Below are 23932 nucleotides of genomic sequence, written 5' to 3'. Positions count from 1 at the left end.
GGCAAATAAGACAACATAAGGAAAACATTTAGGGCATGGTAATGTTAAGTAAGTGGTATCCATTATTATGAGTATTATAACCCACATTTAGCACTCTATATGAATAACCTGTAGTTTTTCCTGTATCAGCTTTAATAAGAGCACAATAATTGGTCACATGCTTCAAGGTCAAATGCAAGTCACAATGCAGATTTTAATTGCAGAAATAAAAGAGCAAATTTACATTGCACACTTCATAGCAAAGAACTTAGTAACAATCTCCATTAGACCTTTTTTCTCCCAGAGAGTAATTCTTCAGCTGCCAGCCTAGAGATGTTTTTGTTTCTTGATGTTTTCCCCATAAATCTCTAAGTTATACTCTATTGTCCCAACAAATTCAGATTCCACTTAAAACTTAAATAATCTCACTTGAAGAACTTCTGAGGTCAACTGGACCTGCCTTCCTTAAAAGGCAATTTGTCAATAACCCATTGTTATTCAACCTGATTTTTGATGGTCTCCATTCTTAGCTAATCATAATATCCAAATATTTACCCAACAATACTAGGGCCTATACCTAGAAGGGGACTTTTTTTCTAAGAAAAATATACTCCCTCCCCACCCAATTTTCTTGGAATTTTAAATGAGTTTCTCACTTGACTCCTGGTTACATTAAGGAAATGGACCATATTAGGAGATTCTCTCCTCTTTCTGACTAAAATAGCCCTAGAGAAGCCTATCAGTGAAGCCTTGAGTTGCCTCATTAAAGATAGCATCTGTCCACCAAGCTATTTTTTTAGAGTAACTCTGGCCTTTGCTGTGTTTGGTCCATTCTTTATCCTCTTCAAAAAAAAAATATAGCTCGTGGACATTGTCCCTGCATATGTTGAATTTGGTCTCAACAACGTACTCCTTCCTTCCCTGTCCTGGTAAATTCCTGTCTTCGTAGTCTTGATGATGTTCACCTGTCTTTTCATTGAAATTCAGCCTCACAGTCTACCCATTTCACTAAACCTCTGGAAGACATGATTTCTATTCCTGTCCCCTGAACAGCACCAACCCTCTTTATGTATACTTAATGAGTCTTAGTTCTTTCAAAGGAGTTATCATCCAACTAACACCCAATGTGGCTGAGTCTACCAGTCTGTGGCAGAATAAAGATACCACACTATACCTGTGACTAACCATGAGGCAAGTGTGGAAAACACCAAAATTGTTTTATAATATTCATCCCTTGTTTAATAACTGTCTTCATCAATATACTGTAAATTATGCAGGGGATGAACTGTGTCTGAATCATTCCTTGAAGTATCCTCAGAATCTAGCACAGTACCTTGGGTATATTAGGGGCTCAGTAATGTTTATTAAAGGAATAAACAATATAGATAACCTATAAGTGAAAGATTAAGTGGTCAAATATATGTTTCTCAAAACAAAATCCACACTACATTTAAAAAATCTAACTCATACTTAATAATTACTACCTTTGTAAATTTAGACAAAATGCTTTCCGATTCTCAGTGTCCTTTTCTCTAAAATGATGCAGTGCAAAGTAGAGTGAAAGCAACTAGAATATCACAAAAATGCTATCTCAATGTTAGAGATTGTTGTTTTCATTTTTATTGGCAATAGGAGACTGACAGATTATTACAATCTAGAATATTAATCACTTGCACTCATGTCTATTGCATTATATGAGAAGTAATGTGTCTCAGAGACTTTACAGGAGCTCATTGCCTGGCTCATTGCCCCTGACTTGCTGGACACAGAGGAAAATCACATATTTCCATTCTTTATCTTTAAAATGAGAAAAATGCATGTCTGCTTCCCGGTTAGGTTACATATATCAAATCAAGTACTCCTAATTTAGTGTTTATCAGTTCCTCCATCCTAAGATTTTCCTTGCCCAGTTTCCTCTGTGGTTAAAAGAAACTGGCAATTATTTTAGCCTCATTTTAACCTGTGTTTCAGATTTTAAACCTGCTGTTTTATATTAAAATGTAGAAACAAATAACTTGAAAATTTATGAAATTAATCTAATGCAGGGGTAAAAATTCTGCTCTTGTTGTTAACAAATTCTTACTATTAAACCCCTAAATGAACTATTCCTTGAACCAAAAGTAACATAAGTATGTTGTCACCAAATATTAAAAACAAAATCCTGTAAAGCAGCCAGTGATGGGTTTCCAATCACATAGGGTACCGAGGGAACTTCCATCATTTGTTAAGTACCTATAAAGTGAGGGTCACTTCACTATAAAGTGGAGGTTTAGATACATAATAGGCAATGTCTTCCAGGGAGTACCCAAATCTCAGAGTCTTCTTATCCTACCAAGTTTGCTAGAGAGTTTTACATCAGTAGGAAGCCTCCCTCACTGTAGCAATGGAAGGGGCAATGGAAAACCTCCCTCAAAACCACAGTGGCGCCGGGTGCAGTGGCTCATGCCTGTAATCCCAGCACTTTGAGAGCCCAAGGCAGGCAGATCACTTGGGGCCAGGAGTTTTAGACCAATCTGGCCAACAAACTGATGAAACCCCATCTCTACTGAAAATACAAAAATTAGCCGGGCATGGTGGCATGTGCCTATAGTTCCAGCTATTCCAGAGGCTGAGGCAGGAGAATCGCTTGAACCGGGGAGGCGGAGATTGCAGTGAGCCAAGATCCTGCCACTGCACTCCAGCCTGGTAACAGAGCAAGACTCCACCAAAAAAAAAAAAAAAAATATATATATATATACAGTAAATACTTTGTGGAGAGGAACACCCTGGTCTCTTAAGACTAAAGGTCATTCCTAGTGGAATGCTTTAAGGTAATGGAGGATGATGAAAGCTGAAACATCAAATGTGTTAGTTGAAAGCTGGAGATCCAGGAGCACAGTTATGTGACAGCTGGAGATGGCAAGGTAGGCAGTGCTCTGGACAGGAGCCAGAAGCACCAGAGTCCTTGACTCCAACATAAGGGAGCTCAAACACATCAGTAAGAAAAAAATAAAAAACAATCCCATCAAAAAGTGGGCTAAGGATATGAATAGACAGTTCTCAAAAGAAGATATACAAATGGCCAACCAACATAAGAAAAAATGCTCAACATCACTAATGATCAGGAAAATGCAAATCAAAACCACAATGTAATGCCACCTTATTCCTGCAAGAATGGCCATAATCAAAAAATTAAAAAAACAGCAGATGTTGGCATGAATGCAGTGATCAGGGACCACGTCTACCCTGCTGCTGGGAATGTAAACTAGTACAGCCACTACGGAAGACAGTGTGGAGATTCCTTAGCGAACTAAAAGTAGAGCTATCGTTTGATCCAGCAATCCCACTACTGGCTATCTACTCATAGGAAAATAAGTCATTATACAAAAAAGATACTTGCACACTCATATTTATAACAGCACAATTCGCAACTGAAAAATCTTGGAACCAACTCAAATGCTCATCAATTGAGTGGATAAAGCAACTGTGGTATATATATACCATGGAATATTAGCCATAAAAAGGAATGAATTAACAGCATTTGCAGTGATCTGGGTGAAATTGGAGACTATTATTCTAAGTGAAGTAACTCAGGAAAGGAAAACTAAACACAGTATGTCCTCGCTGATATGTGGAAGCTAAGCTATTAGGACTCAAATGATACAATGGACTTTGGGGACTTGGAGGGAAGGGTGGGAGGGGGACAAGGGATAAAAGACCACAAATAGGGTGCAGTGTATACTGCTCAGGTGACAGGTGCACCAAAATCTCACAAATCACAACTAAAGAACTTACTCATGTAACCAAATACCACCTGTACCTTAATAACTTATGGAAAAAATAGGAAGTTGATAGGGGGAGGGGGAGTGGTCAGAAGCCCAGTGGGGCCTTTGAGTAGGTCTTATGAAAGGAAGGAGCCTAGGTGATGGAACCTTGAAGCAGTGACCTAACTTCCTTGGGGACAGACCTCAACAGAACTTAGAATTCTGGTAACTAGGCACCCACATTCTAGGGATAGCCGCATATCCAGCCATTGGTGGGGATGTTCAAGACGGCAAGATGTTCTCCTGCTGTATCTTAGTTTGTCTATGTCCTTGTCTCAACAAAGGTCAAAGTGAGAATCTTTCCAGAGACTGTGGACATTGGCTGAACCCTCACCATCAGCGCCTCTGGCCATTTGGCAGAAGGCACCCACAGGTAACACAGGGCAGCCCAGTGGCAGGCCCTTCCAGGCCAGGCCTCAGCTGTGATCCAGTCAGGGCTGTCCCATACCCTTCCCTATCACCATGTGTTTTAGGGAAGCAAGAGATGAGGGGCCCTCCCTGGACAGGAGCAGGTTGTCAGGGATTGGGAGTGAGGTGGGTCTGTCAGATTCATACTCTGGTCATGGCTGGCAGGATGGGAAAGGGAGTGTTGTGGACAAGGCTTTTCTTTTCACATGTTCATCCTGAGACTTCAATCTGTCATCTAGCTTCCTCTCTGACTGGAGATGCTCTGCAGATGCTCCTATGTGCCTGATCTTGGGAGGAAAGTTCTAATCTGGGTGACCGCCTGGGGAAACAGCAAAGCTGGCCATTTACGCCTCTTGGCCTGGCTTTTGGACACTCTCTTTTCAGAGTTCCATGCAGCATATCAAGGAGGAGCTGTTGGATGGATTCACCATGGAGATCTCCTTCACCATGGAGATCTCCTTCAAAGAAGGGCAGGTGTACCATGCCACCAACCATGACCAGTGGTGCTCTAGGGTGAGAGTAGGCATCGAGTGGTCCCCACAGACAGCAACCAGAGAAGACCAGGGTGGACCCAGAACATATAAATGAATATGGGAACCCCTTGGGCTGTGTCCTAGGCCTTTCCCAATTGAGTAACCCACTGTCTCCTCCCAGAGGAATCTGCCTGACATTATTCCCCAGTGGCAACTTGATTACATGCAAAATCCCTTTCACCACCTTGCAGGAAGATCAGAGAAAACACCATGAGTATCTCTGCATGTTGCCACAGTTTTGTTTTAACTCCCCACCCTAGATATCTCATACAGCACACAGCTCCATGGCCCTGCTAGACGTCCTCCAAGACTCACAATCCAACATTTACTGGGGAGGTTTTTACACAAAAGTAGGGGGGTTACACAAAAAAGGAGGTGAAGCTACTCCATGCATTTGTCTGTAAAGGGTCATCCCACAGAATTCATCCCTCTAACCCCATCAGGGAGGAGCCCCATCGGGAGGTGCCCTCACATGGCATCATACTATTCCTCAAGGGAAGCCATTTCCCATAGCAGGTCAGCCTCTCAATGCTGTTGGATCCTGTCATGATAAGATTCCATTTCCATGTAGCCATTCTGCAGGGAGCATCCTATGTGTGTCCTAATAGGCTGGAATAGTTTCCCAGGGCTGCCATAATATGGTACACAGACTGAAGAGCTTAACCACAGAAGTTTAGTTTTTCACAATTTTGTAGGATAGAAGTCCAATATCAAGCTGTCAGTCTGGGGTGGTTTCTCTGAGCCCTCTCTTCTTAGCTTGGAGATGGCTGTCTTCTGTCTCTGTATTCAGAGGGTCTACTCTTGAGCTTTTTCGTGTCCTACCCACCTCTCCTTATAAGACCTGCAGTCATATTAGATTAGGGTACACACCAATAAACTCACTTCACCTTAAAAAAAAAGAACCTATATCACAGATACACAATTTAATAGAGGCAGAGTCTGGATTCCAACCTATGCTGTTCCTGATCTTATCCATGATGTTATTGACCCAGTTAATATCTGGCAGGAATTAATGTATCAGACTGCATCTGTCACCCAGCCAGAATCTAAGAGAATAAGCCATCAGACAGGTTTATTTGATGGAGGTATAAAGTGAAGGAAGAAGGGAAAATGGAGATGTATGACATGGGTATGCTACACAGAAAGTACAGATAATTGTCAAATAGATTATTCATTTAGCTCCTATCAGTTTTTGCTTCTACTTGTCTCCTGGTCTAAGATTTTGAAATTGATAAACCTGCCTCCCTTTCTGCCCTTCTGCCATTTGACAGCTCCCTGGGCTTTCATATCTGCATGTTTTCAACTTGGCTTGTCCTCTTGAGCCTGGATAACCCAGTCCCTCCCAATGTTCTCTGGTTGGGGTGGCAGGTCAGCTAATATTAGGCAAATATTTCTATAACTCTTTGTAGTGTGCTATAAGAGTAGATACATGTGAGAGCTTCTTTTCAGACATGCATTCTTCTTTTCCTCCACCAGCCAGGATCAACACACTTGAAAGACTCGAGGTCCTCTTCTGCTGTGCATTCATCAGTTTATGTGATGCACAACACATACATTTTAAATGTTCTTAAAATTTTAAAATATAGTTTTGATAAGAGGTCTGCTTACTTGATTTGCAGAATCTTAACAAAATGGCTAGATGGGGTCTATCAAGGCTACATCTTCTGAGGAGGTTCATTAACTTAAGACATTATGATAAAAACAAAAATATAGAATCTGAGAATGGCTGCATTATGTTGTGGACTCAGGAATAATTATGTACGTTTGCATGTGTTGCAGAGTAGTCTTTTGACATCATTGTCCTTTGCTATTCAATTCTGTTGAAGGATTAGTAAGAGCTCTAGAGGCAGCAGCTAAGACAACCATCTCTCTGCTTATTGATTTCCAGATCTGTTTTCATACACAAACCAGATTTTACTGATGTTCTTCTATTAGTCCTAGGTTATTATTTCATTCTCAGCTGTAACATTCACTTTTTTTGTATTAGTATTGAAGAATCCTCAGTTCTTATTTTAGTTAAAAGTTCACTTTAATTACAGATCTTTAAACTACTAACATAGAAAGGAAATTGCTTTCCTCCAGTGTTTTTGGGAAACGCCTAGATATAGCTTTATATTTGTTTGTTTATTTTGCTCACCTCTGAAATTCTGAGCCATGGATATATTTAAAAAGTAAATTGTAAATTTTGGTTTTTGTGTTTCAATAAGCTCCAGTAACTCTGTCCTTCAATGTTATCATCCAGCTAAAGGGAAAGGGAAAGACATAAGGGCAAACGATATGTGTAATGGAGAAAAAGGCACTGATAGCAAGGAAACTGAAAGGTGACTGCACTGGAATCCAGCTTTTATAAAAGTGAGCCCCTGTGCAGCCAGCCCTGCTGGGACACTAATATGCAAAGGACCAGCATGATTGACAGTAGCATGACTCTCATGCTCAGTTCCAGAGTTTGACATAAATGACAGCATCTTTTAATTGACTTCCATGCCTTTCTGTCATCATCCTTCATGAACAAGCTGGCTAAAATAATATTCACCGCCACCAGAGAAAAGCATATGAGGTATCATCTTGACAGTGTTCATTTAAGAGATGTAACTGTAAAATCCAACCATTTTACATTTTTGCACTGATGATCTTGCTGCCGATGGACCAGTTTCCCTTGACAAGCTTTTCCAACTATCTCTAGAATACATGTATTCATTTTCCAGTTTATGTACTTTTTATTACTTAAAATATAATTTTTATTTTGCCAGCTAATATAATACGTATATCTTCATTATAAGATAAGCTAAATAAAACAGACTAAACCATTACAGATAAGCCTGACACCCCCTTATCTACCCACACCAACCCCAGACACTTCTCCAAAGGGACTTTCATCTGTCAGCTTTCTATCCTTCATACTTTTACTGCGAAGTCACGTGTGTCTCTACATAGAAATTATGTAGACTTCTTTTTTTACAGGAATGGCATCAGATTTTATGTATTGCCCCTTGTTTTCTGTTGGAGATATTTTATGTCAGTATATATGGATTTACCTCATTAAAATGATGAATAATATTTCTAATATAAAAATGTACTTTTAGATGGTTAAAAAATTGCATAAATGGTTCTTGAGTACCATGACAACACTGTTGAAATCAGTGAGGTACATCTGTATGTAGTGAAATGAAAAGATCTCTAAAGCACAGTGAATGAGAAAAAAACAATTTGTACATTATGATTCAATATGTAAGAATTTTTTAAAATGCATGGTTACGGGTGTGTGTGTGTGTGTGTGTGTGTGTGTGTGTAAATGAGTACATAGACAAAGGAGGAAGAATATATCCTAAACTGTTGAAGTGGTTTGTTTTATTTGAGTGTTGGCTTTAGATTTTGGCATGCGTTTTCATCTTTATCAATGTCTTATTTGATGTATATTGGCAGCATTTTGGAAAGACTTAGCTGGGGATAGCTAGCCAGATGAAATATTAAACCAGAAATTACTATGTATTTGTTTCATGCCCAATCATCCACAGATCATACATATTTTATTGTATTTATTTTATTCAACAATACTGAAAATGAATCAAACTCTATCTCCATGCCAGCCACTATGTAAATAAGGAAAACTGTAATGTTTTTCACCTTCTACAGTTTTCCCTGAGTTAGCTGCTTACTGGCATCAGTTGGCTGTTATTAAACATTAGGATTTCTGTATCAACTAGATTCATTAAATGATGATTTCATTTAAGAAGAGTTTCTACTTTCAACCCTATGTAAGAGACAGAACGGAGGGAAAATTATCCTAGCTCATGTGGCTTCTTAACCTTTTGTAACCATAGATGATAAGTTGGAATTTGTGAGGTTCAAAAAATGTTCCAGTTTGGAATTGTTTTTATGTAACATTAAGGCAAAGTTAGGAAGTACAAAACCATGTGGACTTTCTTATATAAGGAAATGTAGCTTTTCACATTGACCCTGTGGTAAGCTAAATTTTGCTTTTATTATGTTATTCCAGGTCCCACAAATTGTCAGAACTTTGCAAATGTGTTTCTAATTCCTTGCCAGTTTATTAGGTAAAGATCATCCGATATCATCCGAGCAGCATTAACCTCCAGTGGAATATATTATTCTGTTTGAATTTATTAATTTCATCAAGATTCTGACTTACATAACTACAATACTTACATAACTAGTGATAACTAAACTGCATTTACTGTTAGCAGATAGTCTCTCTTTCTCTCTCTCTATTGCACAGTACTAACATGGAGACATAGGCAACTAATCTTAGAAGTGTTCTACTGCCCACTTAAAAGTCGGTAAAAGTGATAGCAATAAGAATTCAATAAGAAATCCAATTCTTTTAGGAGAATCTAATCTCCAATAGTCTGGAAAAATAGTTTAAACAGAGATGGACTAATGAGAACTAAATTTGGTTCAGAGAGTATGGTTCAAAGATCTGCTCAGATATGGGCACTCACTGTCTTCTCCCTTTCCTAAACAAAGTGGGCTGTCTTTCCAGCAATCTTGCCCACCATAGGGTATGGCCAGATGAGCGGGAGGATTCAGAGTGAGAATCTGCAAAAGAGACACAGAATATTGACTACAGCTTACTTTTCTCTAAACGTGCTCATTTCTAGTATTCCTGTTGTCATGCTCAGAACAACACCAAATGAACTGAGAATGGGAAAGAAGAATGGAGGCAATCAACCTTGGCCAAGGCAAGGAAATATTACAAGGGGAGATGAACTTCACTGCGTTATAAAAGTAGTGAAGCATTGTGATTCAGAACACAGGCTTTGGGCTAACTTTCATGTATGGAATGACATGGAAGGAAGGTCAGTTGCAGAATTGCCCTTTTCCTTTGGCTACTGTTTGCATGGAATATCTTTTTCCTTTTTTTTTCTTTTTTACTTTCAGTCTATCTGTGCCTTTTTATTTAAGAAGTGATTTTTGTAAAAAGCATACAGTTGCATCAGTTTTAACCCAATCTGAAATATTCTGTCTTTTAATTGGAGTGTTCAGTACATGTACATTTAATGTAATTATTGAGATAGTTAGATGTAAGTCTATTATCTTCTTATTTGTTGACAAATTTTTCCATCTATTTGTTCCTTTATTTCTGCTTTCTTGCCTTCTTTTGTATTAATGGAATATTTATATTTTATTTTATCTTCTCTATTAGCTTTTTTGGTTACACTTTGGGATTCCTTTAGTGTTTTCCTAGAAATTGCAAGTGCATTCTTACATTATTGGTCTAAGTCAGTAATTTTGCCAAATCCCTCAATATGTAAGAAATTTATAATAGCATAACTTAACTTATACCTCTTACTTTGTTTCCTATTATCATATATTTTACTTCCAGAAATTATAAACCCACAAGACTTTTTTTTTTTTTTTTTTTTTTTTTTTGAGGCAGAGTTTCACTCTTGTTGCCCAAGCTGGAATGCAGTGGCGCAATCTCGGCTCACTGCAACCTCTGCCTCCCGGGTTCAAGCAATTCTCCTGCCTCAGCCTCCCAAGTGGCTGGGATTACAGGCATGTGTCACCATGCCCGGCTAGTTTTGTATTTTTAGTAGAGACACGTTTTCTCCACGTCGGTCAGGCTGGTCTCGAACTCCCAACCTCAGGTGATCTGCCCGCCTCGGCATCCCAGAGTGCTGGGATTACAGGCATGAGCCACTGTACCCCGTAAAGACATTTTTATACTTGTGGTTTTCATTGGTTCGTATTCATTTATTTTTACCCATTTATTTACCCTATTAGGAGTTGCTGCTACTACTAGAATTTTTTGGTTTTGCTTCCGTCTGAAATCATTTTTTTCATTGTTCTGCTGACAATTAATAAACTATCTCAAATTTTGTCTGAGAATGACTTATTTCAACAAATATAGAATTCTAGCTCAGCACTTTGAAGATGCCTTTTCATCATCCTAGGTTTTCCATAATTTCTATTGAGAGGCTATAATCCATTTTTACTGTATTTTTTCCTTAAAAACGGTGTGTCTTTTTTGTTTTTTTTTCTCTAGGTGTTTTTAGTATTTTCTCTGTATTTTGATGATCAGTAAGTTGACTGAAATGTATGTAGGTGTAGCTTTATTTTTACCTTGCTTGGGGTTCATGAAACATCTTGAATTGAGGGATTACTATCTTTCATTAGATTTGCAAAATTTTCAGCTATTATTTCTTCAACTATTGCTTTTATCTCATCCTTTCGTTCTTCTCTTTCTAGAACTCCAATTACATGTGTGTTACGACTTTTGATCATGTTCTACATTTTTCATTCTCTGTTTTGATCTTTCCATTGTTTATTTTTCCTCTGTGGTCCATTTTGGACATTTTCTAATGACAGGTCTTTGAATTTACCAATTCCATCTTCCAATCTTTCAATCTACTGTTAAACCCCTCAAATGCGTTCTTAATTTTAAGTATGTATTTATAGTTCTAAAGTTTTTATTTGATCCTTTTCATACTTTCTATTTCTCTGTGAAATACCCCCAAATGGATAAAAATATGGTAAATACTTTATATTTTTATGTCTTTGTCTGTTATTTCCTCTATTGGTTTTAGCATAATAATCCTAGAAATTTGGAAGTCTTCGTCTAATTACTTCAATATATAGATCATCTATCATCTATTTTTATCTCTTGAGTATTGGTAAATTTGTTATGCTTCTTGCCTTCTGGAAATATTTATTGTCTGTGTTATGAACTAAATGTTTGGTGCCCTCAAAATGCATATGTTGAAACCATACTCTCAGTGTGATTTTATTTGGAGATAGAACCTTTCCAAAAAGAATTAAGGTTAAATGAGGTCATAAGGATGGTATCAGATCCCATGAGACCAATGTCCTTATAAAGAGAAACACTGGAAAACTCCCTTTGTCTCTCCACACACTCATACAGAGGAAGTCCTGCGAGCACATAAAGAGGGCCGCCTGCTGGCCAAAAGAAGAGGCTTCAGAATGAAACTTTCTTGGCCTTCTTAACCTCCATAAATGTAAGAAATATATTTCTGTTGTTTAAGTTACCCATTCTGGGGTACTTTGTTATGGCAGCCTGAGCAGACTAATTCAGTAAGTTTGACATTGTAGATGATGGTTATACAGGCTCTGGATCCTGTTAACTTTTTCAAGGGTGTTGTATTTTGTTTTGGCAGGCTGTTAATTTGCTGGTGGATTAGATTGCTCCTGTAAAGGTCTCATTTTAGTCTCTGTTGTGGGGGGATGTCTTTCAGATCCACGCTTAGTCCTAGGTTACAGCCCTTCTGCCTAAGGCATTAATGGTCCTTACTCCTACTTCACAAAGATTTCTGAACTCTGACTGGGCTGAAATTCGGATGTCTTCTCAGCACTCAGAGAACTCTGTAATTCACATCTTGGGATTCAGGATCTTTCAGACTTTAGGCAGCTGTTCTTTTACCAGATGTCTCAGAGACTCACCACGCAATGTGCAGCCCTGAAATTAGCCAAGATCCTAGGGACATTTCCATGCAAATATCTGAACTTCTGTCTCCGTGGCTGCTGCCCTTTCTGATAGCCTTCTGAACCCAGTTGCCTTAGTAGCCCTGAACCCTAATCTCTCACTGATGTTTGGGCTTCACTTTCATGGATATGGGCCCTTAAAATGCCCCCAACAAGAAAATTCGTGTGCCTGTGAGGCTAAACTCCAGTACATCCCCTCTGTCAGATGTGCAGCTCTGCCTTGGTTGTTTGCCAATGCTTCCAAACAGCTATTTTGTATATTTTGGTTAGCCTTTATAGTTGTTCCCAGTAAACAGGAAAGTTCAATCTCAGCTAAAATCAGTCTTGCCTTTGCCTAATATTTAACTAAATAAATGGTAACAGCAATAAAATACCCATCCCAAAGTCAAAAGATAATCATTAGTAGCAACAAAATAAGGAAAGGAGTATAATTTCTTGCCATGTAACTTCAAAATGAAATAAAGAAAATAAAAGATCATGATATAGAAAGTCCTGGCTTTCCAGAAGCAGTACTGATGAGTGATCAAATCCTAAGTATTATTTCTCACCAATTAAGAATGTCTGCAAATTTGGAGTGAAACGAACTGAGCAACTACACTTATCCTTTTCTCATGGGAGGAGAGGGCAGAGTGAGTAGTCGTAGTGGAAATAGCTTGGGAGGGAGAGTAGAGGGCTCCGAGAGTGAATGAAGAATGCAATCTCAGGCTTAAGGGAATCTTTCTGAAACAGTGTGTGACCCTGATGGCCTGCACTAAATCCTGAGACAGAGTCTTTAGTAAAACCTGAGAACAGTAGCAGAGCATGTAACCTCTCTCAGAGGCTGCACGGAGACTCAGAAGCCCTCATCTTCTCATCTCGGGATGGTAGACAGAATGCAATGCTCACCTTCAAACCATTGCTTTATAGAAAAAACTAACAGGCCTCAGAAAAGGTAGGAATGAAGTCAAGCACAATTAACTGAATTTGTATCATAGCAAATGTGAGCCCTGATCTTAAAAAGAAATCAATAATAAGTATAAAAACACACTACACAGGAAAAAAAAGGAGGAGAAGGTCATTGTAAGCAAAAGTAGGCTAATAACAAATTTAAAAACAACAAGAAAAGGAAGAAACAGGTATTCTCAATTATACAATACAGCACCTGCAAGACCTTCTTGAAGACACTGCTTAATGAAGATATCAAGCGATGAATCAAAATAATCAATAATAGAAAAAACATGATAAAAGAATCAATTAAAGAAATTTATTCTATTTAAATATAGAACTAAGTTTAAACCCCTTTGGGAATGAGAGTTATAAGTGGAATGTGAATGTTATAAATCTTGACAACGAACAAACAAAACCTGTGTAAAAATATAGAAGGAGGGAAGAAGAAAAGAGACGTAATAAAAGAGCTATTTTCTTCTTTTAAATAGCAAACAATCAGTTGATATTGACTAAAACAAATATATGTTTAAGCATAATGAATTCAGATCTGGTTTTATGTAATAATTCAAACTGTGAAGGAATCTTTAGGGTGACTATCTCATGAAGTGAGTGACTAATATCTAAAGTTCAGCCAGTCTTTAATGTTCACTTTAATGTTGTTATCTTCTGCTTCATTAAGTGTACTTTTAAATTAAAAATAGCATCTACATGATGATGACACTTAGCATATCTGTGCCATTTTACATACCTGTCCATCGGGATGTCTGTTTTCTACAATATCTGGAATGATGATGGTCCCCGTATGTTAACAATGGTTATTATTTCTGGATAGTGTGATTCTGGGGATGATTTTCTACATCTTTGTATTTTTTCTACTGTTTGAATTATTCATAACAAACATGATTAACAGCTACACACACATACACACACACAATTCCAGTTTCTAACATGCTTTGTGGTTATATCAACACTTCATCTACTTGTTTTGTGTTAGAGGTTTTAGCTGAAGCCTAAGGCCAGGCTAAGAGACTGGAGTGTGGCAAGGACTTCCCCTTTCCCCAGGAGAATTCTTGCACAGCAAACATATATCATGGAACCATAAGTACAAAGTGTCCTCTGCCCTTCTTACTGATCCATGAGGCAGGCAGCGCAAGAGAGCATGCCTCTTTTTGCTGCTTTAGAGACAAACGAAGCAGCCCACAGAATATAGGATACATACGGAAGATGTAACACAGTGGGTGTCAGGCTCCAAGATAGCTACTTCATCTATCTTAGAGCAGCACATCAAGAAATGCAGATGTGTATGCAAATGCCTCCCTAGTTGAGGGAGGAATGCTGTCATATATGGGCTAAGCAGGAAAATGGAGAGAATCAGGTTCCATAGGCAAGTTCCAAAAGAACTACTACAAATGGAACCTGGCTTGGGCCCTCTTCAAAAACTTATTATTTTTTCTCGAGACAGAGTCTGTCTTTGTCCCCTAGGCTGGAGTGCAATGGCGCAATCTTGGCTTCCTACAACCACCGCCTCTGGGGTTCTAGTGATCCTCCTGCCTCAGCCTCCAGAGTAGCTGGGATTACAGGCTCCTTCCACCACGCCTGGCTAATTTTTATATTTTTAGTAGAGATGGGGTTTCACCACGTTGGCCAGGCTGGTCTCGAACTTCTGACCTCAGGTGATCTGCCCACCTCAGCCTCCCAAAATGTTGGGATTACAGGTGCGTGCCACCACGCCTGGCTAATTTTTTGTATTTTTAGTAGAGACGCTGTTTCTACCATGTTGGCCAGGCTGGTCAATAACTCTTATTAAATAACAGTGGCAAAGTGGAAATTCCAACTCAAGTCTCTGTAAATAGTATATTTATAGATATAGGGTCACAGATTTTTTTTTATTAAATCTTGCCCTGAGTATAAGATTTAATGCGGGAAACAAGGTAACATGTGAAACCTGAACACCTTAATGCCACACGATTCCATGTAATTGGAATTCTGTAAGATTCTGTATAATCAGTCTAGGTAATTATTATCCCATCCCAGACTTCAAAGATCTTCTGCATGCTAAGACACCAAAGTCTCTCTCTTTTCCAGGCCTCTTTCTTAAATGTCAGCCCCATACATTCAATTTCTTACTGGATGGTCTATCTTAAATCCAGTATGTAAAAAAGCTCAAACATATCCTATCACAACTTCTTCTTTATCTTAATTCATTCAGTTCAGTAGGTATTCTTTAACTACCTACTATATGCCAAGCTGTAGGTATACACACCGTATGGATGATGCTGGGAATACAGAGTCACACATGGTACATTCCTGGCTTCTGGGAGCTCACAGTTTAATGGAGAGGACTGAGGGGCAGAAATGAGCACAACACAAACACAATGATAAGATCACAGGGTCCTGTGAGATACAGAGGGTGGCATCTAATCCAGATGTGTGTGGTGTGGAGGGAGGGATACATTAGTGATCAGGAAACTCATAAACCATACAATGTTTGAGCTTTCTCAAAGAACCAGCAGGGCAACTCCTCAGCTATTTTGCCATAGATCTAGCTGTTCCATTCAGCCATTCACTCGTGGCTGCAGTGACCTTCCAGGTCAGTCTGGACTCTGGAAATTGCCTCCAAGGTTACCTCCCTTCCCATTGATGACATTCTGCAGATCGTTCAGTTTGCCCTAGGCCCCTATCTGTTCTATATAACACTGGTTTTCTGGAAGCCGCTTGGTATCTTGGTAAGAATACCCAGATTTATAAGGGAAAAACAATAACATAAGTGTCTCCTGCTTCTTTGCTCAGATGTTTCAGTTTTTGGGAGATCATTTAGCCTCTCTGAAGCTCACCTTCTCATCTGTGAAAGGCTAGTAATTATAATACTAGTTCTTACATGAAGAGAGGGTATAAAAATCAAATCAGATGAGGGATATGAAAGCAGGTCCAGCACAGCTCGCATATTAATTGTCTTTGTTAGGGTCTGAGCATAATGGAGTATGACTCCAATGCAAATCCTATAAATGCTGATCTTGTAAGGAGGACGAGAAGCTTTTGGAACTTTCTCAAATATATGAATAGAATTTCAATTGAATTCCGTGTTTGTTTTTCCTAGCATCTCTCAGTTTCCAATCCAGTCTGGATTTCATTCCAGCCATTTACTACCCGTGCATTACCTTCTCCTTCAGTTTCCTCTTGGGTATCATGGAGATAATTAAAGATACTTCAAAGAGATATTGTGAAGATCATTTGAAGTAAGGAATAGAAAACACCACGTAGTGATGCTTTCTTAGGCAAGGTTTTAACCGAGGAAAGCTGCCCTTCGGTGAGAGCCTGGAGGCTTGGAAATAACCAGTGAAGAAGGGAATTCCGTCTTGGGTGCAGCACGTTAAAGACCCAAGCTCACAAGCCTGGGAGGCAGCGCGGCGGGAGGAGCCTGCCCCTGACCCCAGTAGGGGGCGCCGAAGCGCCGCACTGCAGCAGAGCGCAGCGGCCTTGGCCGGGCTCAGCTCGCGTCCTGCCGCAGTCCCTCCGCCGCTAGTCGGAGCGAGCGCGAGTGAGGAGACCCCCGCCAGGCCACTGGCACTTGCTTCGGCGGCGAGTCCCACCCACGATCGCAGCCCAGCAACTCGCAAACGCAACCTGGAGCCTGGGCTGCGCAGTGTGGGAGGGCTTCGCGATCTTGGGGGACCCATTCCGAACTTGCAGAGGACCGTGGCTCTCCTGGCCTGGAGAGTGTGAACAGGTGAGTGTCACGCACGTGTCCAGGTGGCTCTTTCGGGACGACTTCCTGCAGACCCATTCCGAGCCCTGAGCACGCTCGGCCTCTTGAGTCGGTGCTCTTGGTCACCGGGTCCTCCTCCCAGGGCGGCTTTGGGGTTCGCTGCGAGGGAGATGTGAACACCAGCAGCCTAGCTTGACAGGGCTCTCCTAGCTGAGAGGGAAAATGCCCTTTTGACTTACGGCTGCATTTTCTCCCTAGCCTGAAAGCAAGTGACTTGCGGTCCACAATGGGTTTGTTTATTCTTGCAAGATACCTGTTGATTTCAGAGCAACATTAAATAGCCAAGGGGCTTATACAATTACCCTGGTTTGCTGTGGGTACTGCGTAGTGATAAGAAGAGGAAGAATTCCTAGGAATGAGACCAGGAAAACTTGATTTCAGAACCAGAGAAGGGGAGGCCAAAAAAGAAGAGAAGCTCATTTCCAGGCCTAGATTAGGGTCTTTGCTTTCCTAAATAGCTACACTTGATTTTGATGAGCGCCTGAAAACAGAAGTTCTAAGCATGATTACCTTATAAAGATGCTTGCTTGCCCCACCCCCAAGAGGAAGTAGAGAGCATGAACCTTGATAAATATAGCCTTGACAATGATTTATTAGGAATGAAAACTTTCTTTTAGTAAGTAAGTAAATAAGGTTACAGTGATCTAAATATCATAGGTCTAACAGCTCTTCGAAGGGAACTACTTTTATTTGTATGTGCACAGCATAAGTGTGGAATAAATCAATGAATGCATCACTAATAATACAGGATTTTACCTAGCGTTTTTCCTTTTTCCTTTAATTTATGTTTAGAAAAAAAAAACCCTACACCTTCAAACTAAATAGGTATGATTTTACCTTTAGAGTGATAGCAGCTGAGATGTTTTTGTCCTAATAAAGCACCATCCACATAAAAAGTGAATGGCAAATTTCAGCCGTACTCAGAATATTTCAGCAGAACATTAGGACAAATGGATTTTCTTAGATCCATGTATGGAAACTGTCAGATTATGAATTATTTTGAACATCAGAAACTTGGCAACAGTCTACTTATTACAACAATTTACATATTTATTTTTGTTTTCTATCTTGTCAAATGTAACTTTTCACATTTTCAGGTGAGAAATAAAATGTTGAAGAACTCCTGTCAGTTTTGTGTCTTCCTTTAAGTGATTTTTCTAAACATAACATTAGGTTGACAATAACCAGCTGTATCTTTATTAGGTTATAAATGGAAAAAATAGCCCACACAATTTCTTTCTTATGTGAAATTCCTATGCCTCTGAGGCCATTTGGGAGTTACTAAAAAATGTGACTTGCCATTTTTTAAAAATCACATTTGATGGCTACTTTCATGAAACATTAATCAGACAGATAATTACTTGCATTTTATATCCATGGATGTGAACAGTTTTGCATGAAACAGAAAATTATTGTCTATACCAGCTCCAGACACTTGCATGTTCAATGTTTCAAAGAAATACTTGCCAGAACCTCTTCTCATTTATAATTTAAATAGTTAATATATCTCCATATATTATGTTTCTGTGATGAAGCACTGAACCTTAAAAACATAGGGGCCTTTTCTTAATGAATGCATCTAAAGCGACAAATAAGGAAATCTTTTTATCTTTAGCCAAAAATATGGGACTGGACAAATTGCAGATGTTTAAGCTTCTGGTTTTTGTTATTAATGATTACTTAGACACTTTTTCATTATTGAGGATGAAGTAAACAATAGCTAATGTTAATGTTGATTTTTCCTTCCTTCAGAGGAAGCTCTGGCACGTTGAAAATCAGCAAATACAAAACCTTATTGGGTACAGGATGACAGCTTAAATACTTAAGGAAGAAAACAATTACATGTTAATGTCTTTGTAGAAATACTTTTTCAGAAGGATTTTCACTTTTTAATTTCTCTCTCTTAAGAAGCTCTTTGTAAAAATTTATCGACGAAAGAAGTCTGGCAGGAACATTTAACACATTTAGATAACATATTTGTGTTTAAAACATCTTTACAGACTTGAAAACGGAATGAATTATGAAGACTGATGTGATTAAGTTTAACACGGGTAAAAGTGCAGTGTTGTATTTAGGTTTAAGCCATTGATTGCAAAAGTTCAGAATGAGGGTGTCTGCAGTCCGTGTAAAAGATGTGAGGCTTAATGTGATTGGCTGTGCTACAGTACAACCATGGTGTGCAGATTAACGATAGTGAAAATCTCAGGGAATTTACACCGGGTCAGTTTGTCAGGTCATATCTCAAAGTGGAATGCAGTGGACACCACGTTTTTAGAGTGATTAAGATGTTGAGGAGGCAACGCACATGATGAAAAAGGGAGTGAAGGTCAAAAAAACATAAATGAGAGTGTACATTCCGGGAAGAACAAGTGGACAGGCTGGGCCTCATGTTCCTAGAAAAAAGAAGCCTAGGATGGAACAAAGGGTCCTGCTAGATGCTAGGATCCTTGAACGGTTCTGCGTGAAAGAAAAAGTTGACTTGTTTTGAGTTATTTCATAGAGAAAAACCAGGACAGATGAGTAGAAGCCACAGGGAGACAGTTTAGACCTCAATATTAGAAAGATAGTTCCTCCTAACTGGAGAAATGAAGCAGCTTTCAGAAGTAATGAGCCCACCTTTCATACCTGGAAGTGGTAAGTCAGGCATGGAATATGGAATTATTGTTATGTCCTAAGGAAAGATTCTTGCTAGAAGAATGGCTAGAAGATTTCTTCAGATGACTCGCACTCCAGCCCCTACCACCACCAAAGCTCTTTCCAAATTTACGTTTCCATGATCCTAAGAACCTAGATGTCATTCCTAAAGCACCAAACTAAATAAGATGTGCTTACTTTGTACATAATGTTATTTCCCAAGTTTTAAGACAGCACTATAAACTAATTTACTTGAAGTCATCATAGAAAAGGAATAATAACTTGGAGCATGGCATTTATCATTTGTGTACCAGGGCATTGTGCCCAGCAAAATGTATGTAATCTACATATTATATATTGATTCCTAGAACATGTGTATCTGTATCTGTTACATGACTTCATCATGTGATCAAGTGTGAAATGAGAAAAAAATTAACTTTGAGATGCAAAATTGAATTGTGTTGCATTGGAGTTGACTAATATGAATGTATATTATTCAACCCAAAGAGATATGAAGAGGCCTAAAAGTGATGGTCTCCATTGCACCATTGCATGTGTTTGTACACTGAATGTTTACAGATAGATGGTAAATGTGTGTATTCACTTTTACTTTCAGTTACTACCAAGAATCAATACCTTCATAAAAAATTTCTTGAGGAAGTACTTTAGAAATGCTATTGTGTGTGATAATGCATGTTTTAGTACCAACCAGATCCAAATCCAAGCCTTGAATCTACCATTTATTAGTTAAATCATTTACAGCAAGTTACCATAGACTTCTCACAGGATAGTGGTAAAGATCAAACTAGAAAATGTTGATAAAGTGAATGGTGGCTGGCATATAGTAGATGCTTAATAAATATTACTTCATTTTCCAGTCACTTATGAATTCCCAAATTTCTTTTGTTTAAGGATTGTGGACTCTTCCAAGATTTACAATGATATGGTGAATCCAAAGACTGGAACCAAGAAGATTTGCTCAGTGCTTTAGTTTTAACAACAGTAAATTGTCTACCAACACCCATCATGGCTAAAAGTGCGGAGGTCAAACTGGCAATATTTGGGAGAGCAGGCGTGGGCAAGTCAGGTAAGACTTTCGTTGTGGTTGTTATAGTGTGTGTGTGTGGGTGAGTGTGTTTCTTTATTACTGTTTCTTGGAATTGGGCAGGTGAGTAGTTGGTATTCCTCCTATTTTCATTTCTTTACTCTTTTAGATAAAATCTCTACATCTAGAACTTTTATTTTGCATAATCGACTGTTACATATCCTTTTGCTTATTTATGTTGAAGTAGCTTTGCTGATAACACACAAGATAATGGATGTATCAGAGGTCTTGGCATTCTGATTTTTAACAACCTCCAAAGAAATCAGATCATGGAAATTAAAAAATATATATTTGTTCTTTTCTCTATATATGAGATTTTGAGGGACTGATTTGACATCTCATTCATTTTGATATTCTCAGCAAACAGTCCAGTGTCAAGCATGTGTTAGTTGCTTTAAAAATGCTTAAGTGAATCTAGCTTTATCAGAAACAGAATTGCATTATTACCCAACACTCGAAAATCCTGAGAGGATTCCTGAAATTTTAGGAGTGCATGCTCTCAAGCAAGATAGCTATTGCGAATGCCTCTGCTGTGAATTTGAATTAGCAAGTTCTGGCTAACATCAGTAATTCAGAGACTTTGTTCCCTATCTGAGAAATCGCTAGCAGACCTTTAAGATTAAGGGTGAAATGGTGGAAGTGAAAATTGTACCTAATATCTAATTTGAAAAATATATCTTCGATCTTATAATTAAAGAATTCCAAAGTCAACGTTGCTGAAATATTAGGGCAGCATGACCTTTCAGGGTAACCTCTTGCCTTAGTCTCTTATTGGAGGAAGGAACCATAATTAACTGTACACAGAGCTTTTGGTTCTCAGGAAAGGACTCAAACAGATATCTGATAGGTGCGTGTTTGTAGAGGGAAACCTGTTTGGAAATAAACCGTATAATCCAATACACTAGATAATCCACAAAATCTTAGACGAATACACATAATCGCTTTTTAATTCTGTGACCAACCTTTCTTTTCTAACCTGCTGTCTGGTTTAATTTCAGCAGTAATCTTCCCTCTTCTAAGTCTTTGTCTCTCGTTTTTCTTTTAATTTTCTCAAGAGTACTCTTCCCTGCTACCACCCTTTTCTTCTGTTTGGTTTGCTCTTGCCTCTGGCAGAAACCACACAAGGAAAATAGATAGTTGGCAAGGCTAAGAAACTGCCAGCCTTTACAAGATTGAAGATAGTTAAACTCCTCCCTGTTAATCTCCTCAGTGTTTCCTAATGGCGTGAGAACCTAATTTCTGTAGCTGGTGGAAGGATCTGGAGAATGAGGAAATGATTCCTGTGAGTGGAGGATGGCGGGAAGGGAGTGTGGGAGAAGATGTGCGCAGCCAGCAAGAGCTTGTCTAACTCCTTGTGAGTGCAGGGTCCAGGCTTGAGGCTGACCATTTATTCCTTCATTCCAGACTTTCAAAGGCAATAAGGGAAGGAGATTTTTAAAAACCTTGTGTCATTTGTTAAAATAACCTACATGCGATTTAAGAAGTCAAACATAAAAATGAAAACTCAGCTCAGAGAACCACGTAGCTGTGCGTGCGTCCATCCGTTTCCCATCTTCATGATCTCGGAGCAAGCTGGGTGTCTCCTCCTCTCAAGGCTCACACATCAGCCTGAGCTGGGATGCCTGTTTTCATCGCCTTTCCCCACATTGTTTCAATTATTCCTCTCATTCTCACCTGACCATTTTTCCTTACGCATGTCTTTGTCCACTGCTTCATCTTTTTCTTTTCTTCAAGCTTATTGAATATGGGTTCTTCCCTTACAGTCTTATCTTTTTTTTTACTCTCCCATTTATTGCTTAAAACATAGCCATCTTCCGTTATAACCATGCTACTGAAACTGCTTTTGCTAAGGTCACTACCAAACAATGACCAACACATCTAATGATCATTTTCCAGTTCTGATCTTCTTAGACTTCTTTCTATCATCACACAGCTGCTTATTCTTTCTTGAAATTCCTTCCTTCCCAGGCTGCCGTGACATCACACTCTTTGGCTTTGTTGCTGTCTCTCCATTGCTCCTAACTAGCTGTTTTCATGGGTTTGCTCTTCGTCTGCGTACTTCTCAAAGTTGAAGCTTCCAGGGTTCTATATATCATCCTCTTGCGTCCTTACTCCATATACTGCCCCTAGAAGTGTTACTCACACCCAGAGCTGAAGATAACACCTGCACAGAGAGATCAAATTTTGCTGACCTTAATTTTATTTTATGTAAAATGCACAGGTTGAAATTGCTCACTAAGTTTCTTTCCAACTCTAACATTCAAATCTTCTTTGGACTGTTTTCTCGATTTGCCTTGAATACATTCCACCATTTGTGTTTATTTTCATTTAGGTGAAAATGACAATGACAGACTACATACCTTTAACAATTGCCTTTTTGTCTGTCATCTATAAACAGACAGTGTTTTCCTATGTGAACATTAAATTATTTTTCTTGAGACCTGTAACTGCACCTTACATTTTAAAAGTAGCACTCGTTTGATGCATGGGTGACAATTGTGAAACCTTTTTCCATAGTTCAGTGAAAACGACCACAAACTACTTCATATCTACCAATTTTATTTTAAGACGCTGGATCTCCCTCTGTCACTCAGGCTGGAGTGCAGTGGCATGATCATAGCTCGCTGCCGCCTCCAACTCCTGGGCTCAAGAGATGCTCCCACCTCAATCTCCCCAGTAACTAGGACTACAAGTGTGTGCTACCATGCCTGGCTCATATGCAGCAGTTTTGAAAATACACTGCAACAATATTGAATTTATGTTTATTTCGATTCTTTGGCTAGTTGATGTCTCTGCCTCCTCACTGTATCACACATTTATCTTTCTACTGCAGAGACTTTATCAGTCTTATAGGTAACTTTTGCTTGTTTAAGTCTGCAAGAAATTATACCTGCTGGAATGTAATTCAGTAGCTCCTCACTGAATTGTTTCAGAGGCTTCAAGTCTTGCTTGTCCCCTCTACTTTCCCCACACTTAATACCAGTAGGAACTGGGGGTAAATAAGACCATATTGCCCATTTGCTAACGAGTGGTCGTATAGCTTGGAGTTAAGAGTGTGAGCTTTTGTTAGCCCTGTGAACTTGGCAACTTTGGCAAGTTACTTAACCTGTCCATTTCTTCAACTATGAAGAACATATAATAGCCCCTCAGTTGTTACTAGGATAGAATGAGTTGTTACGTGCAAGTGTTCCTGGCACATTGCAAATGCTCAAAATTAGCTTATATTATTATAATTTGTTAAGGTATGCTTTTTTAATTTGTAAGTTCCGCAGTGAAAAGATACAATTAAAGATATACTTGCATTCAAGTGAGTGTT

The 23932-nt window shown here is 38.9% G+C and overlaps 1 protein-coding gene across 3 annotated transcripts in view; it reads left to right on the top strand.

Annotated features, from left to right (window-relative positions):
• Positions 1-4031: 4031 nt before the first annotated feature.
• RERG (RAS like estrogen regulated growth inhibitor) overlaps positions 4032-23932 on the top strand; it is a 125928-nt gene continuing 106027 nt past the window's right edge. The window contains exons 1-2 of one of the 3 annotated variants that reach the window (XM_058443002.1): positions 4032-4155; positions 20424-20598. In XM_058443002.1, the coding sequence (XP_058298985.1) occupies positions 20538-20598 (61 nt within the window). In that variant the 5' untranslated portion in view covers positions 4032-4155; positions 20424-20537. Of the gene's footprint in view, positions 4156-16615; positions 16839-20423; positions 20599-23932 lie in introns of those variants that run through there. The other 2 variants (XM_032159715.2, XM_032159716.2) reach the window with 2 other exon arrangements.

Source organism: Hylobates moloch, unplaced genomic scaffold (genome assembly GCF_009828535.3).
Source record: "Hylobates moloch isolate HMO894 unplaced genomic scaffold, HMol_V3 SCAFFOLD_8, whole genome shotgun sequence".
In the NCBI taxonomy this organism is placed as follows: Eukaryota; Metazoa; Chordata; class Mammalia; order Primates; family Hylobatidae; genus Hylobates; species Hylobates moloch.
The sequence above is the reverse complement of the archived record's forward strand: the minus strand, read 5'-3'. Positions and strand labels throughout refer to the sequence as shown.